Genomic DNA, 17,936 nt, shown 5'->3' on the forward strand with positions numbered 1-17,936 from the left:
CTATTAAATCTTAAAATTTCTTCTATCTATTTCACATTTATGCTACTGTTGTTTTGGTGAATAAATCTTAAAGTTTATGAAAAAACGGTATATATTCTGTGAGGGAAGCACAAGCACTGGTAACTCAATTTTAAAGTTAAGCTTAAACACTGGCAGAAGGCATCAATTTTATTTGGAAACAAAAAATACACCACATATGATTCAACCATTTTAAAAGTACTCTATATTCGAAATGAAAAAAATCAGATAAGTAAACTGCATCCTCTCTACAAATTAAAAAATTACAATAATTAGAGGAGTTAAACTTTGCAACAGGCCAGAAATTCACAGACACACTAATAGGTTACATTTATAAAGCAATATAATGGAAGACTGTATTACATCAGCCCAAGTAAGTGGGCAGAATAAAAATCTCAGATGCATACTTCAAACCAATACATGTGAATTTCAAAACGAGTGGTAAACCTTAATCAATTCAAATAGAAAGAAATACAACTGCCCTTTTGAACTTTTATGAATGTAAGACTGGATAGTTAATCTTCTTTAAGCATCTGAACCTTGACATGTCTCCTAGCCCCTAGGCAAAGAATTACAGTATTTGAAAGACAGTACTTAACAGTGTTGAGGAATTCATTTAGACTTATATCAAGGATAAAAAAAAAAAAAAATTCCACTCTAGGGTCTGAGTTCTGATTTAAGGCATTCGTATTGCACTATAGAGACACTTATCACATAGCAGTTTAAACAACATGCAATTTTATCCTGTACTTTTTGAATTTCTTAAAAACAAAACAAACCACAAAAACACAAACACAAATCTGTAACAGTCCGCGAGGTCATACGAGAATCCAATGCTCAGTTACTGCCGTACCGACTGCACAGCTGCCGCTGGGTGGCACCAAACACAATGGATAAAAAAGTTAACATACTTAGCTTGGAGTTCCCGAACCCGGTCTTCTTTTTCCTGGACTTCGTTTTTCAGTGTCTTAATGGTCGCTGATTGCTTAGTGATTTCACTATTTGAATTCTGTGTTGAAGAACATTAGAACAGAAATAAATCAGATTCAATGCTATCTCAGTCAACAGCAAATCTGTTTGAAATAATGGGTTGTGTAAACTTCCACATACTACGGACTGTATTAAACACTAATTGGAATTGGTTACACTGTACAAAAGGAGTATTTTTACTTTCTAGCAACAGTTAAACAAAAACACTTTTATTGAAAAATATTCTCAAAGCCAGTCAAAATGTATGATTAATAGATATTCATAAAAATACATGCAAGCTGAGTGCACTAACAGGACCAAATTTTCTCTTGCATAACAAAGAATTATAAAGGGAACAGGAGAGAAGAGAAAGAAATTCTGGTCTTTATTTGAACCATACTCCTACATGGTTCTACTGCACAAGAGCCTAAAGAAAACTGTTTCCAACAATCCCTTTCATCCTGTGCATTTGGGAGATCCAAAAAATCCTACAGCAGTTGTCACCTTTGCGTGCCTTTTAAGGCAAAGCAAAACATGAAACAGTCTCAGTCAGCCATACTAACAAAAATCCTGTCTTTCTGTAATGAAGAAGAAACTTCAGTTTCAGAAGAAAGTCTCAGAGTTTACGCATATGCAATCCTAAAAAGGAATTCTGCAGTGTTTGCCTATATAGTAGGAAGAAAAAAAACAAACCAAACCAAACCAACCACCACCATCAACAACAAACAAAACAACAAAAATCCCCACAGTCCTCCATGGAAACACACAGATAATCTACCTAAGTTTCCAAGATTTAAATACAGTATTATTAAATTGCTTTGCAGAAACAAAAAACAAACAACAACAACAACAAAAAAGACATTTAACTGAAGTAGCCATCTTAGCAATCTGAGCATATGCTCTGAATGCCATTGCTGAAAATGGCAGCTCACACATAATGCATGTCAAGATTTCAGAACTCCAAGAGGTGTTGCCAAGAGATACATATGTGTGAAGTGTTTGCATAAAATATATGCATGCCTTTTTGCAGGTTCAGCCAATGTGCTAAAGCGCTTTACTCACTGTGTATAAACAGTAAGTGAGCAGATCAGACATGTTATAAACAAAGATTCTTGAGGAGAATTTCTCTGTGCAGTGCAGGCTGTAACACCTATTAACATTAATGGGAGCATTGTACCTAACTCTCTGCACTGCCAGAGGAATATATATTCTTGTGTGCACAGTTAGAAGTAAAATATTGTTCTTTGTAACTTCTCTAGTCTGTTTGCTGTTATTATAATGTGAGGTATTACAGAAAATTGTTAAAATGATATAAGATAATGGAATATCCTTGAGACCTGTTTGTTGGGCTTGAACTTCACTACCATGAAGCACAGCATCCAGTTACATATTTTACACACCAGATAGATACGCACTTGAGTACTTCCGTGGGGCCCTGCACAGGCTTAGAGGCAGACATTTGCTTACAGCATTTTGCTTCCAAACTCATCATTTAGACCTAAAACAATCTTTATTGGCAAAGTAACAAGGAACCAATACATACAACAGAAATACCTCCTAGTTCTGAGAAAAGAACAAAATCAGATAATTTGAGATTCTGAGCAACAGCAAAAGCATTTGGAGCTTGCGCCTTCAGACATTCAGAGGAGTAACTGTGCCTCCTTTAACTGTGGTTAATCTGGAACAACATCTGACAATTCCTGTGAACTTCTGCTAAAAAAAGACTTCCAAACTTTTTTTTTTTTTTTTTCAAAGGAACAGGTCAAAATAAGGCTAACAATTTTAGTAACATCATATAAGTAGCTTGTGATGCCCTTCACACTCAAAATACTCATCCAATTCAACCACCAGTGAAGACACAGAATCATAGAATCATAGTATCCTGAGTTGGAAGGACACAAAGGGGTCATCGAGTCCAACTCTTGGACACTCTACTACCCTGCAACTGGGATCAAAGGTTATGTTTATTTAAAATGTGGTTTTCTTTGTTTATTTATTTATTTTTTACATTTAGAATCTAAGACATCTTTAAGACAGAATTAAAGGTCATGCTAATATTTTTTTTTTTACAAAGATTTGTATAAGGGTGTTAATACACTCTGTTGTACATTCACTTCCTTCACTTCCTGAGAAGAGAGAAGGTAGTACTGTGATCCAGGTGTACAGATATTGAAAAAGCTCTCAAATGCATCAATACAGTCTAGAATCTACATTCATTCAATAAACAGTCATTGGAGACTGAAAAATGAAATAATCAATTCATCAGTATTTTCCAACTAGCCAATGTACAAAAAACTCAAATATAAAAACAACAATCTCTCTCTGAAGACAAAAAGAGTAGTGACCAATATGTAACGTTACACCAATACATTACTGTTACATGACCTGCACATTCAGCCAAAATTCATTTCTCCACTTTCACAGATAGCTGTTGCCCAGCTCCTTCTTAAAGAAAGCAAAGAAATTGCCACAATTCTTATTAAAGTCATTCTACTGCACTTTTCAACAAGATACATTTAATTGTACAAAAACTCAGTAATCCCCCCCAAGACTCCCGTTTGGCCCATCTGGTTGTAAAAATTATACTAATTACACATACCAGCTCTTCAGGTTATGACTACATTTTTATTCAACATCAAAGATTATTTGAAAACTTAATCCTTGGCATATCACACCCAGACAATATGCATATATCCAGATGAGGTTTAAGAAAAGCGAGTGTGGAGTCTTGATCTAGGAATAATTGCATGTACCAGTACAGGTTGGGGGATGAGCTGCTAGAGAGGAGCTCTGCAGAGAGGGACCTGGGTGTCCTGGTGGACGACAGGTCGGCCATGAGCCAGCAGTGTGCCCTCGTGTCCAAAAAGGCCAATGGCATCCTGGGGTGCATTAAAAAGAGCGTGGCCAGCAGGTCAAAGGAGGTGATCCTCCCCCTCTACTCTGCCCTGGTGAGGCCTCATCTGGAGTACTGCATCCAGTTCTGGGCTCCCCAGTACAAAAAAGACAGGGATCTCTTGGAAAGAGTCCAGCGGAGGGCCACAAAGATGGTGAAGGGACTGGAGCATCTCTGCTATGAACAAAAGCTGAGTGAACTGGGTCTGTTCAGCCTTGAGAAAAGAAGACTGAGAGGGGACCTGATCCAGGTCTACAAATATCTAAGGTGTGGGGGGCAGAGCAGTGAGGCCAGACTGTTTTCATCAGTGTGTGGAGACAGGACAAGGGGGAATGGCCAGAAACTGCAGCATAGGAAGTTCTGCACAAATGTGCGAAGGAACTTCTTTACAGTGAGGTGACGGAGCACTGGAACAGGCTGCCCAGGGAGGTGGTGGAGTCTCCTTCTCTGGAGATGTTCAAGACCTGCCTGGATGCCTACCTGTGCGACCTGCTGTAGGGAACCTGCTTTGGCAGGGGGTTGGACTCGATGATGGAGGTCCCTTCCAACCCCCACAATTCTGTGAGTGTGTGTATACATATATATATATATATATATATGTGTGTGTGTGTATATATAAATATATATACATATATTTATCTGCTTGACCCAGTTATTAAATACTGTTCATGTGAATTGTACTCAGCACTGAATAATCTGTTCTGTCACCTTTAGTTTGCACTGCAGCTGTTTCATCTCTAAATCAGTGTTCTTTGAAGGAGCTGGTGTGACTTCACTCTTGCCAGCAGTTTGAGACAGATGTTCTCTCAACTTCAATTTTCCTTGTAAATCTTCCTTTTCCTGTTGCCATTTGGCCAGGTTGGAGGTCAACACCTGTTTTACAAACAGAAGGAACAATCACAATTGCATCCTAAAAATACTTCTGCTAGATCATATCAGATATTCTGTGGTTTAGAAGAATGAAACAGAATATGTTATCTATTATTATACTGCATTGCTGTGGGTTGAAGTCTCTAGTCCATGCAAAAATGAAGTCTGGCAGGAGAGAGAAGTAAAATAACATCAAAAACAAACATTTTTTTTAAAGGCAAGCTGATTCAACTTTGACTGTTGCAGTTTTTACCATCACAGGCAAATTTTTCATTTTAATAAAAGATTTTCATTTTAATTAAAAAAAAACCAAACAACTGTAAATGGTAGTTACTCTTGAAACCTATTTACCTAGTGTCTCTCTGGGACTTCAAAATTATTTCTATACTGATAAAGAAGTACCAAGATTTCTCAAGCATCAAGGTGCATTAAATAAAGGTGGTTAAATGTCAAATCTGTTTAATGGTAACCACTGTACGCTCGCTTGAATTTCTGTGTTGATAACTAACTCCTATAAGACACTCTTCTCTTGGCTTTTGTTTTGATATTTGTAGGGCTTGTAGAGGTTAAAGCAAAGTGGACCAGCTGCACTAAATATCTTCTGGTTGGCTGGTCTTTACTCATGTTGTGTTATTTCTTCCCTTTCACATATATGCACCATAGCCAGAGAACCACATATTCCATAACCTTGACTCTAGGGCTGAGGTACTTAAGTGGTAAAAGCCAAGCTGGAGCAGGACAGGATAACAGATGTTAGTTGTTTATTCCACTGGGTAGGTCTTACCACCCTATACTGCAGCCAAAATGCTTCTCATTTAGCAACATAAATGCTAAGTCCAATTAGCAGACGAGGCTTGTTAGGGATTTAGTTCAAATAAATAACATGCAAACTAACTCTCAGTCTTGTTGCACTTGATTGACAACTGACAAGACATTTAATCTTTGTAACAATGTACTTCATAGCACTCCTAATAGAGGCAATCTTTTAAATAAAAAAATATTTTAATTCAAATGATTATGAATAATATTCTATGAAAAGCAGAAAATAAATAATCTTCATGCTGGTGCTTAACTTTAACAAATCCTAAAAAGTTAGGAGCAGAGGCCTAATGACTCTCCGCTCCTGAAGCTGTATCTTTTTAATATAAAGAAGATTGTAACATCATAGTTTAACATAAGGAACAATAATACAAAATAATATTGGAAGTATCTCAAAAGAGAAAAAAAATTGAATGGTAAGAAACTGGAGAAGATATTACAGTTAGAAATGACTAAGTGTGTCTATGCATTTTCTACGTGTGTTCATATATCCACTCTTCCACACTGGCCTTATGAGAATCCCACGTATATCCAAATAAAAGAAATACTACTTTCCAGGTTTATTTTCATTATAAATGACTTCAGAAATTGCACATATTTTACATTAGCTTAAAAATTATCACCAACACAAGAAAATGCATGATAAAGTTGAAACTGATAGTATTTTATACCCATGGTATTTTATACCATTAAAGCCAATAGGTAGTCTATGTGTGTATCTGAGATAAGTACTGTTCTTAGTAAAAGGGTTAATTTTTCTGTCTGCAATAATTACTGACAGAGACATAAAGAGAGTTCATGTATACAATAATTGGTTGTTCCATAATCTATTATTCTTACAATTAGTACAAGGTAGTTAAGAAAAGACAAAATGAAGACTTCTTTAAAAAGCAAAACAAGTAACAGTACAGAAAGATACAGATACTATAGAATAGTATATGAATTAGGTTGATTTGTCTAGTATTGTCAATATTTCTACATGCAGAATTTCATGATTCAGTGTTTCTATAATAAATCGTTCATAAAAAGAAAAGCAAAAAAAAAAAAAAAACAACCCCAAACTACCATAGCTAGATCAATATCTGATTAAAATTAGAGATACCCCTATAACTGCCCAAAATAGAGAGCTACTTACAGAAGTTTCTTAGGACATTTAAGACTACTGCTGCCAGCAGTAGTAAAATGTTAAAATGGTCTAAAATGTTATGATTGCAGTGGCCACATTACCAAAAATGGCAGCTAACAAATTGAAAAAGAAAGGTGTGTAACTGGACCAAAGAAGGCACTGCTCTGATGGCTATATAGTTTACTTAAGTGGGAAGTAGAAAATATATGTCATATGTAAAAGTATACAAATATTAAATGTGGAAATTAAACCTACTGGAGTAAAGTCAAAGTAGTATGCACAGGACGAACCCCATTAATTTGCAAAACCAGACAAAGACAGGCACGTAACTGCAGTCTGATCAAGGCTTTTATTCTTTTTTAGACACATTAGATATCTGTGTGTGTGCGTGTTACCACACACACAAATCCTGAGTGACAGAGTAAAAAGGATTTGCTCCAAGGGAAGAGGTCACCAGGACGAAAGGTAGAATCTTAAACACCAGCTAGACCAGATGTTTGTAAAGGAAGGCTACCGCTGTTCCTCCAAGATGTAGCGGCCTTTGTCTGCTGCACCTCCTCCAGAGTGTTTTGGCTTAACAGATGTTTATAGATTCAATATTTTATTAACACCCATCTATCTTAATCTCCTTGCTCCTGGTCTACCCATGAAAGTCTGTTCTGCTATACACTAAGGGATAAGTGATGAAATCTTAGTTTCTGTGCAGGAAATACAAAACTCCAAATGATTCAGCAACATGTTTTACCATACTCAGAAACACAGATACAGGCAGGATTCAGTGGATTCACATAGGAAGCTCCTGGAAAAGCCTACTACTCCTCCGTATCAGAACTAGTCAGCGAGGAGCTTCAAATACAGACCTATAGTAGACTCACTCTCCTATGCAACTAGAATATATGACATTTCTGCCAGTGGTGACTGCCACCACATTAGCACTGCTGCAAATGAAATCACAGGTTAATACAGTATTAGCAGACTAAGCAGAATGTATTTCTGTGCAAGATACAGAAATGCAGAACGGGATATAAATCAGGCATTCTTGATAACCCTCATCAAGCAACGACAACTTCATACTACTCATTTTGTAATCCAACTACAACCAGTATAAACATCACTAGATGTGTTAAGATCACACTTAGTAATTTTCTCATCCTAGAACCCTGGCTTACAAACACAGTGTAATATGTGTAAAGATATTTCTCTAAAAGACTTGAATACCTAGACTTCCTTTTTCTTTTTTCTAGAAAAACTTGCAACAGCAGGCCATAAAATACAATTGCTATGCTGCAGAGCTCCTATAACAAGTTCCATTTTAAAATCCAACACTGCTTTTAAAACAAGAACACTCTTCTCTCACAGCTTTAGATCAATCATGAAAAAAACATGTAAGATAAACAGTACTTGTTGGAAACACAAACCATGAAAGACCTTTTCAAAACATACTTGCAGGTATTGAGGTACTTAACAATATCCAAGGCAAAATTTACAGACAATCCCACTAATCTTGACCCTGTCTCATTCTCTTGAATCAAAACCTAATTCTGCCTGATGAGTCACAGAAAACAAAGCTAAAATAAATAAAAATGGTACGCAGCTATTTGAAAATATGAAAATATATGTACAAGTTCTAGACTAGAAAGCCAACAGTGCTGCATATTTAGCATGATGATACACAGAAAAGACTAATAACTCCAAATTGCTAGCGAATTTTTTCTTCATATGCATGATGATTACTTAGCATTCCAGACATGCATAGAAAATATGAAACAGAAGACTTTGCTGATTTAGTACTCTATTCCTAAATCGAAACACACATCCAAAAGTGCAAGAAAAAGTTTTAAAACGTGAATGTTATTTGCCACTTATTTTTCTGAAATTTTAGTAAACTATACTGCATCAGTTATTAATTTTATTTCAGCCAAATGTAGTTTTCAGCATCTGACTGTGTTTTACAAAATGTCATGTAAATGAAGGTAATATAGAGGACTTTTTGTCAGTGCTTTAGGTAGTTGTTAGACTTCAGTAGCCTTTAGAGACCATTAAGTACCCTTTGGCTAATTGGCCAATGGTAGATTAATCCTCTTTTTATTCTAGCAGCACTATTTTAACACCCTTTGCACTCTGTCAGTGTAGCATCTGAATGACAAAATAATATTGTGCATGAATAATAAGCAGAAAAGTTAAATTAACATTTCATGTTTCACATGTCATACCTTTGTGTCAGCGGAAAAAAACCCTCTTTTAAAGCCACTGACATTCAACTTCTTTAAACAATCTCATGTTGACATCTTATTGAGGTGATTCTTCCTAATTACTGCTAATTGCCTATCAAGAAAAAAAAAACCTTCCTTGAAGTGCAATTGTCTAGTATAGATGAACATAGCTCCAGTGTGCATAGTAAAGACAGGCATGGCACTTGAGGTGTGCTACATTATTATGAGGTCATACTAAATATGGTTTGCAATGAACAAAGCAGCTTTTAAGAATGTTTAAGGCACTGAAAATGTCAATCTCTCATGAAGTGTTTAAATTAGTTCCCAGCAGAGAAATAGAGATATCAGCATGCAGATAAGAGGCATATTTCTCTTCTCAGGTATTTTAGTAAAGAAAAAAGTTGTCCTCTTGATAATGTCACTGTAATACAAGCAGTGTTCAACAGATTGATGAAAGTAAAGTGGCCATTTCACGTATACCTAATATAAACTCAGCTATTCTTGGGAATATAGGTGTTTTCACCACCCAATGAAAACCCTTATCAAAGACTGAATCTCCTTCCAATCATGCACTAGTACTGACAAATCACAGAGAGTAATCATTGTTTCTAAAAAGCTATTAACTGTACAAAATGTCATAAACAAATGGTTTACTTGTAATTTTAAAGCAGGTGTTTTGCATCCAAATGGTGTATATAAAAAATTTAAAAATTATTCTACAACTTTAAAAAACTTACTATGCCACAATTGATCTGGTTAAGGCATTTGATGAAATGAAAAAAATAACAATTGAAACTAGTGCAGATAGGTTCATTTTATTTTCTTTGTTTCTTTTTGTGAATGATAGATCAAGACCAATGCACATACATTTATTTCAGAGAAACACACAAACACATTCGTATAAGCAGATCAGAGTAATACAATCATCTGCTGTAATAAACAACAGAAAGTTCTGAATACAGATCTGCATACTGAACAACTAATGATTTCTCAAATTAGGGAAAATAAGTAAAACTTACTTTCCAGAAAACAATTTACACAACGAAAATGCTTTTGAAAAATACAATCTCTATAATGATGACAGCAATTCAAACTTAAAGGTTTTGACCTGAAGCAACTCAATTTTAGCCTGCATTTAGCCAGTTTCATTTTACATCTCTCTGTGAGTAAATACTGCTGTATCCTATGCCTAATTTTTATATTTATTAAGAACTCCATCTTGCTTTCGGATTAAAGCAGAAGCAGTACTCCTTCCAAATATAATAACTTTTAGCTATGTATGCAATACTACTTATGGACATTTTTTCATTATGATCAATTTTATGATCCCAACTACCTAATTTTTTAGGAATTCATATTGAAATGTGAAGATGCACACTGGTAGAATATGTTACAATTGCGTAGGACCTTGCCTAAAGTCTTTAACTGTTCCATATAAAGAATTACAGAACTTAAAAAAATATATATCTGCTCCTTATAAAGAAAAATATTTGTGATTGAAGTATTTTCTACACCACGTTCTATAAACTAAGTTTACCGTACTAGAACTACTTCTATGTAGACACAGCATCATCATATTAAATTTTTGGTCCAGCTGTGTTCCAAATCTAAATATTACATGAAATACTTCACCACACTTTGTCCTACTTAAAAGCATTTCAACGGTAGAGTAAGTAGTGAACCTGTGGCTGACGGAGAAAAACAGGTGTTTCAAGGTGCCCATCATTACTAGTTAAACAAATACAAGTTGACTTGGATATTCCAACAATTAGGTACTGGTATTTACAACCCAAGATTTCCATCTGATGCATAAATGCTGCTGCAAAATTTCCACACCTTTGTAGTGACTAGAAAATAAGACTCGGAATCCATGCAAACTTTTATAGTTAGGGCCAGGTTTTACTGCAAGATATTTTGGAGGGTTACAGAGTATTTATCTGATTTTCACCAAACATGACAGTTGGGGCAAACTCATAAAGCTAGAAATTTGAATTTTTCATCTAGGGTCAGGGATAGTGCTTGCCATATTCCCCCTGCTTAATCTTAATACAAGCACTGCAAATGAACTACTTGCATGAGAGCCAGTCAGGGAATTTCACAATCCCTACAACTCATTACGAATTTAACAGCAGCAATACTAAGTATTCATATGTTTCAGATAACACATACAAATATGCTGCACTAAAACTCATTGGGGGAAAAAATTAATAATGCTTCCATCTGTTTTCCGTATAGCTCACATAAAATAGAGAGAAACCAAAATGAAAATGCTATTTTAAAGACTGTTTTTAAACTTTCTTTTTATTTATGTGCTTATTTCTGAAAGCATACAGCTTTGTATCTTTAAAAGCTAGAATTATTTTAAAAGAAAATATAACCAAGAAAGAAACAAAACAGTTGAAAGAATGGTGAAATATTAATTTAACCTCTCCCCATTTCCATGTGTTTTAGAAAGTGAACCATTTTCTACTGAAACACTTCTGCATCTGAAATATAAGAAGGTGGGAGTCCTGTGCTTGTAGGGAAAACTGCTCCATCTCCCATACTCTGGCCTTATCACTATGCATTAAAGGTTTTAAGCGGTTAAAGACTATTTCTGCCAACTTACAGAAAACACTTCTGGAAGGTTGGGGATGTGATACGGATATTTTGAGATAAAAATTACTTAAACTAAGTGTATAAATGAGCTATTCTCCAAAGTGGCTTGCAGTACTCAAGAAAAAAACAAAAAATAAAAAACAAAAAACAAACTATAGCCGCAGATTTAAATTTATGCAGTTATTTAAACAAGTCGTTTATAATTGCATCAGCGATCAATAAAAGATTAGTAAATGTCTTTGGAAGCTTTTTCGATTATTTTTTTTTCAGACAGTCAGTTATGTAAAAGTAGAGCATTTTACATGTAGATTTAATTAACAAATTTACTGGAAAAATGCAATGTTCTCACAGATCAAAAATACAGATACACAATGAAGAGATGGAAAAAAAAATCTGAAACTTTTCTTGTAGAATAAAGGTAATACTGTATAAACATTAATGTATAGCATATTGGTTTTCTACTCAAGAAAAGAAAAGCATATTACCAGGCATTTCTAAAGAGTATGAGGAAGCTGATGATACACACTGTGAGGGAGATGCGAGGGCAAGGGGTATTATTCAAAATCATGAATTGCCTTAAAAATTACTTCTAAATCTTTGCATTTAAATTAAAGTGGTAATTTATCCCTGGTTTCTTCTAAATGAACCCCAACAGTCTTATCTTTAATTTGTAATTTATGTTATCATTGGAATGCCTGCTAAAACTACAGGCATAAATGAACAGTTTAAGATAAAGTGTTCCTTAAATCACATATTAAATAGCTGAAGAGACCACCATAAGAAGAAGCCATGTTTTCAGGATTATAGGTAAAATGAAGTATACTTTCCCTTTATCATGATTATGATAAATGTTACGACTCATTTGGGCAATTATTTCTTTTCAAATAAATGAAAAATTTAAAGACAATATTGCAACTGTGCCTTTGATTCAAGGTCCCAGCTTGAAGCAGATCTACAGCTGCCATTTCTTTGCATTTGCCTCATTTTCCTATGGTTGCTTCACTGAGATAAGAGCATAAAAGTCTCCTCACATCACACTGTGATGCACACGGAGCATCACAGGACCTCTGAATCTCTGAATGAACTGAAAAGTACGTACAGGCAGACCACTCCAGCCATCAAACAGTAGGGTCTTTGCCAGTGCCTAGAAATCTCATGAGACATTTTATGGCTTGTGATACTGTATGACCATACAGTCCCCATTACTGAGAAAATGAAGAAGTTCTTGTCATATTAGGTATAAAAGATATCCAGAGCAATACAAAACAAGCCTGAACACAATACTCACAATCTCAACAGTCCATGATTACATCATTATTGCCAATGTCATTACTGTCAGCTGTCACTGCCAATGACACTTAAGCAGAACAAATTAGATGGTACAGAGCATTAGCGAGAAGGACTGACATTCTTCTGTATTCTCTAACAGTGGGTGTAGGAGGTGCAGACAGTTCAAGCACACAAATGTGGCTTCAAAAGCTCAAAAATTCTTTCCTTCTGGCTAAAAGTGGGTTATTAGTATCTAACTTCTATAGAGATCCCAAAGAATACTTACTGTGAGCCAGTATTCATTGCCTGCAACAACTAGGGTCCAAAACAATCACAAGGAAACAATACTGTAGAAAAGCAATCAGGCATGTAACCTAGATATCTTTTTTTTTTTTTCTTTCCTGTTTCAAAAGTCATTGTAGTTGTAACACCTTTATTTTCCATGCTGCTGAAGATGTCTTAGTTCCCTGCTCCTAGTCCATTAAGCCCAGAAAGATGAAAAAATATCAAACACATTCTGTATCTTCCTTGGTACAGTTAAAAGAGAACCTGTGCTCTTCTGGTTTGCACTCTTGGCTATGAATATGTCTTCGAAGTGAAATGGAGAAGGAGCTGACCATGAGCTTTTTCCACAAAGCATTAAACTAAACAAAGAAAACTCAGTGTGCAATAACTAGAAAGTCAAACACATAAAAACTGGTGCTTTGCAGAAGACCTGACAATGAGTGAAGAAGAATAACATTCTTATGTCTGGAGGAGCTCAAAAGAACTCGAGGACCTGGAATTCACAGACTCATAGAATGGCTTGTGCCAAAATGGATCTTAAAGATTTGGTTTCAACCCCCTGACACTGTTCAAACTCTTCAATACCTAAAAAATATTTTGTCAGTCTTAGGTACTTTGACAAGAACAAAAAAGTACTACAACACCAAGAGTGATGTGACAAATACGTCAAATACAGCAGTAGTGCAACAGTGCAAGTACAGTGCAACTACAAGTGCAACTACAGTGCAAAGTAGTGCAACTACAGTGGTAGTGCAAACAGACTATTCCTAACTCTCTGGCCTATCTACTAAGATTCCATAGCAACCTTATGCAGTTCTTCAGGTCCCTCAAATTGAGAGCACTCGCCTTACATCTAAATCCTTCTTGAGAAATCAAATCTATTTCTTTATGCCTTATCTTAAAAGAGATAGAAGCACAAACAGAACATCAGCCTTCCAAAATAAAATAGTCTTTTACACATTGGAAGATGTCATTTGTAAATTTCATTAAATATTTTCCTTGAATTTCTTCTCACAGGTGACATCTGTAATACTTCTCAGAATTCTTGTTGATTTCTTCCATATATTTCATGTTTTGTACCCCAAACAAGAATTAGTGTCTCACAGAGAACCTTGTAAGTATTAAGTAGTAAAATAAATGTCCTCTGTGAAATTTTGTGTGAAAAAAGTAATGCCTGACAAGACAGAAATCCTTCTATGATGATTGATAAGTAGATTTTACAAGCAGGTGGCCTTTATGCCATGAAATATCATCTACATGTTCCCCAGAAAAGGAACTTATTTGTATTTGGCAGCCTGTGGACTTCTGCAACACAAACATTCAAATCCACCCAAATCTAAAGCAACCAAACCAAAAACAAAGCAAAACAGAAATCCTGCAATTTTGGCATCTTCCACCACTCATGAATTTCCAACTCACCAATTTGTCAGTCTGTTGGGAAAGCTACATTCATTATGCATACAAAATAGCAACTGTTTTTTTTTTAAATTGAAAGTTCTAGAAAATTGTCTGAACTAGAATGTTCAAAATTGAAAACTGGAGGCAAATATAACAGTTATTTTTTTCCTTTTTGAATAAATTTCAAATTTCAAATTAATGTTGCAATAAATAATCTATAAACAGAAAACAGAAAATCTTTTTGTGTGCCTTTTCTTTTTTTTTTTTAATGTCATTAATGAGAAGGTACAACATCCAGTTTGCAGTTTACAGGGAATGTGTAGCTGAAATATTTTTAAAAATGTCTCCAAAAGTCAGTCACATTTGAGCCTTTATACACAGGCACATGGGAGCCTGCTTTTTTATTATTCACAGTAATTTTTGTTATTTTCTATGACAGATGCTTTTGCTACTAAGAAAAATGGTCAGCCTTGTTCAATCGTTATTTATTAGGGGACATACCTGCAAATATCAGTATTTTGTCAGAAGCGGTCATATTCTTTGTGATAACTCTTGCTTCCTGACATCTTAACGTCAAACATGCACTATTACATCCCTAACTGCAAACTGATGCAAGAAAAGTTAAATAATTTGTAGAATATAATCAGAGTATCAGAGTTTTCTAGTAGGAAGCATGCAGGAAATGTTTCCTTCTTTTTTTTTTTTTTTTTTTCCCAAACAGAACAGAAATTATTGATTTACAATATTTAGATCACTTTTACTAACTTACCTAAGCACAACAGTATGACTATATTGTACAGGATGTTCATAGTGATAAACATAGTTTTTCAACATCTGATATAAAACACATTGTTTTAACAAGTATCACTTTACCTCCCCTAGAAGATAGGATGAAGGAGTAAGAGAGTCACGTCCAATTCCTCATGGATTCTCAGCTTGGATCCCTGTTTTTGCACAGTTTACCTTATGAACATGATCCGAGTGACATTTCACAAATTCCTGGATAAATGTTGCTACACTCTGCCAGCAGAGAGACAGGCTGTGTCATGCACAGATCAATAATAGCACTGTGTTTCATCAGTCTCAAAATCAAAAGTGCTTCATCTGGCAAAAGCCATGGCCCTTGAGGATCTGACATATACAAACTGAACACTCTACACTAGATGTCTGCTACGAAAGCTGCCAGTGTAAAGACAAGTCAGTGAGTATATGCAAATAGGAAAATACGTATTTGTATATATAAAGAAGTTTTAAACTCATTTTTATGAAAAGTAAGTACAAATATCACAAAGAAGCTGCTGAATAATGGAAATGAGACTTCGAAATTTCAAAAAAAAATTTTTTTCCTTCTTGAGAGAAGAATAGGAACAGCCAGAACTGCCCAGTAGTTTAGTAATATCCTTTTTAGGGATTTACAATAAGATGCAAAATACCTTTTGAACTTTATACAGTAGTGTGTACTACAGTGTAGTACAAGAAATATGCCCTACAGTTAAGTTATAGATTTCTCACTTTTAAATTTTCTCAAAATTATGTTCATTAAAAAAAAAAAAGACCACTTTTACCTCTTTTTCAGGGAATGTACTCAAAGTGGAGTAAATAATTATATATTTCCTGTAGTTTCAAGGCCTCAATACAAACTATCTTGAGGAAATAAAACCAGTGTATGTTTCCTACTACTTAGCTTTCCTCATGATTACCTTAACCCCATTTGCCAGTAAGACAACTTGCAAAATTTACAGCTCTAAGTAAGTGCAGCGCCAATATATTTTTTAAAAATTGCTCTATTATTATTCCTTTCCCTTGCTTGTTTCTCATAGTAAACTTAGTTTCATTTTCTTCTTTTCTGCCAAAGCATCTACTTCTCACAAAACACACTTTGAAAAATAAGTATTTGATCTTTTGGAAGCCAAGCCTGAAGCAAAGATGAGTCATTCAAAACTGTTAATTTATGTGCCAAATTAGAGGAATGCTCATCTCTAATAACAGACATACTGGTTTATACAAGTGGGGTGAAAGAAACCTTTTTCTCTTGATGCCACTTAAGCACTTTATTCACAGCTGAAACACGTATATGTAGGGAGGATGAGATACCTTCTTCATACTCTTGCAGTTGGCCAGACAATTCATCCAGCATTTGTTCCTCTCTATCTTTCCAGGTCATTATTGCCAGTCAGTTGGCACATTATTGTGATGAACTCTGTACAAATGCCTGCCCAATGGATCCTCTGCACTTGATGCTGGCTGGATTTTGGAATGACCGATCCCTGTTCAGGTCAGTGTTATACACCACCCCCAGCAGAGCAAATTTCCTCAAATACTCTCTCCTTGATGGTCCAGTTACCTGGCTGACATGTAATATCCTCCCTGTAGGAATAACCTTCTTTCACAGCTGACAGGACTTCTCATCCAGAGAGGGAGAGCTTTGTTTATTTTTTTTGCGATTGCTTTGTTCCTTTCCCTAGAGAGAAATCCCAACTGCCCGACTTCTATGCCCACTAATCTAGGTTACTGGCTCTATTATCCCAGAATCGAAGCAGCCAGATGGCAATGTTCTTGCCTGGATGATGGCAGAAGTCTTTCCATATATCTCATAGCTCAGCAAAGGACAAACATCGGATGGTTACTGGTTCATTTACAACCTCTGACTCTTCCTCTAATTCTTGTGATGGCTTTGGTATGGAGTAGACCTCCTCATCTTCTCTCAGAGGCTGGGTCAGATCCAGAGGCATTTTATTCCTTTTGAGGGTGCAGAACAGTCTTGAATAGTGCTTGATAGATGCAGGCCAGACTCAGCACAGTGCAGCAAGCTCTTGGGAATTGCCAGTATCAGGGCATATCTTTTTAAAACATTTTGTCAGCTTTCTAGGATTCTGTGCTTGTCCAAGGGTGAGTTCCAGGCATTTCAAAGGCAATAATCATGATACATACCTGCCAATATCCTCCCACCTGTCTTGCCACCCACAACTACTGTGACTCAAGATAGATCTCTCAGTTGTATTTCTGAATAGTTAAGATCATTCCAGTTTGATTATACCAGGTGCATGAGTGTACTTCTTAAGAATTTCTAAAGTAAGGATCCTAAAGTGCAAGAATGATGGCACTACTGAGTACAAATATCAAACTAAATCCATGATCAGTATAACGTGAGCACACACAGACTCACACACACATGTACAACAGGAAGAGAGAAATATTAATATTGATAATTGATACACACAAAACAAGTGATGCACAATGCAAATGCTCACCACTCACTGACTGATATCCAGCCAGTCCCCAAGCAGCAGATGCCCCCTGCGGCCAACTCCCCCAGATTATAGTTCAGCATGACACCACATGGCGTGGAATATCCCTTTGGCCAGTTTAGGTCAGCTGTCCATGTTCTGTCCCCTTGCAGTTCCTTGTGCCCCAGCAGCTCCCTCACAGGCAGGGTAGTACAAGAAGCTGAAATGCGCTTGGCTTTACTGCTGCAGCG

At 35.8% G+C, this 17,936-nt stretch overlaps 1 protein-coding gene across 1 annotated transcript in view; it reads right to left on the bottom strand.

The window, feature by feature from the left end:
• Positions 1 to 17,936, bottom strand: part of CNTLN (centlein) — a gene marked incomplete at both ends in the record, with an annotated part of 184,813 nt that overhangs the window by 28,827 nt on the left and 138,050 nt on the right. Inside the window, 2 exons of the mRNA XM_079548565.1 lie at positions 930 to 1,027; positions 4,589 to 4,753. Of these exons, the coding sequence (XP_079404691.1) occupies positions 930 to 1,027; positions 4,589 to 4,753 (263 nt within the window). The remainder of the gene's footprint in view (positions 1 to 929; positions 1,028 to 4,588; positions 4,754 to 17,936) is intronic.

The sequence above is a fragment of the Tetrao urogallus genome, assembly GCF_951394365.1.
Source record: "Tetrao urogallus genome assembly, chromosome: Z".
Lineage (NCBI taxonomy): Eukaryota > Metazoa > Chordata > Aves > Galliformes > Phasianidae > Tetrao > Tetrao urogallus.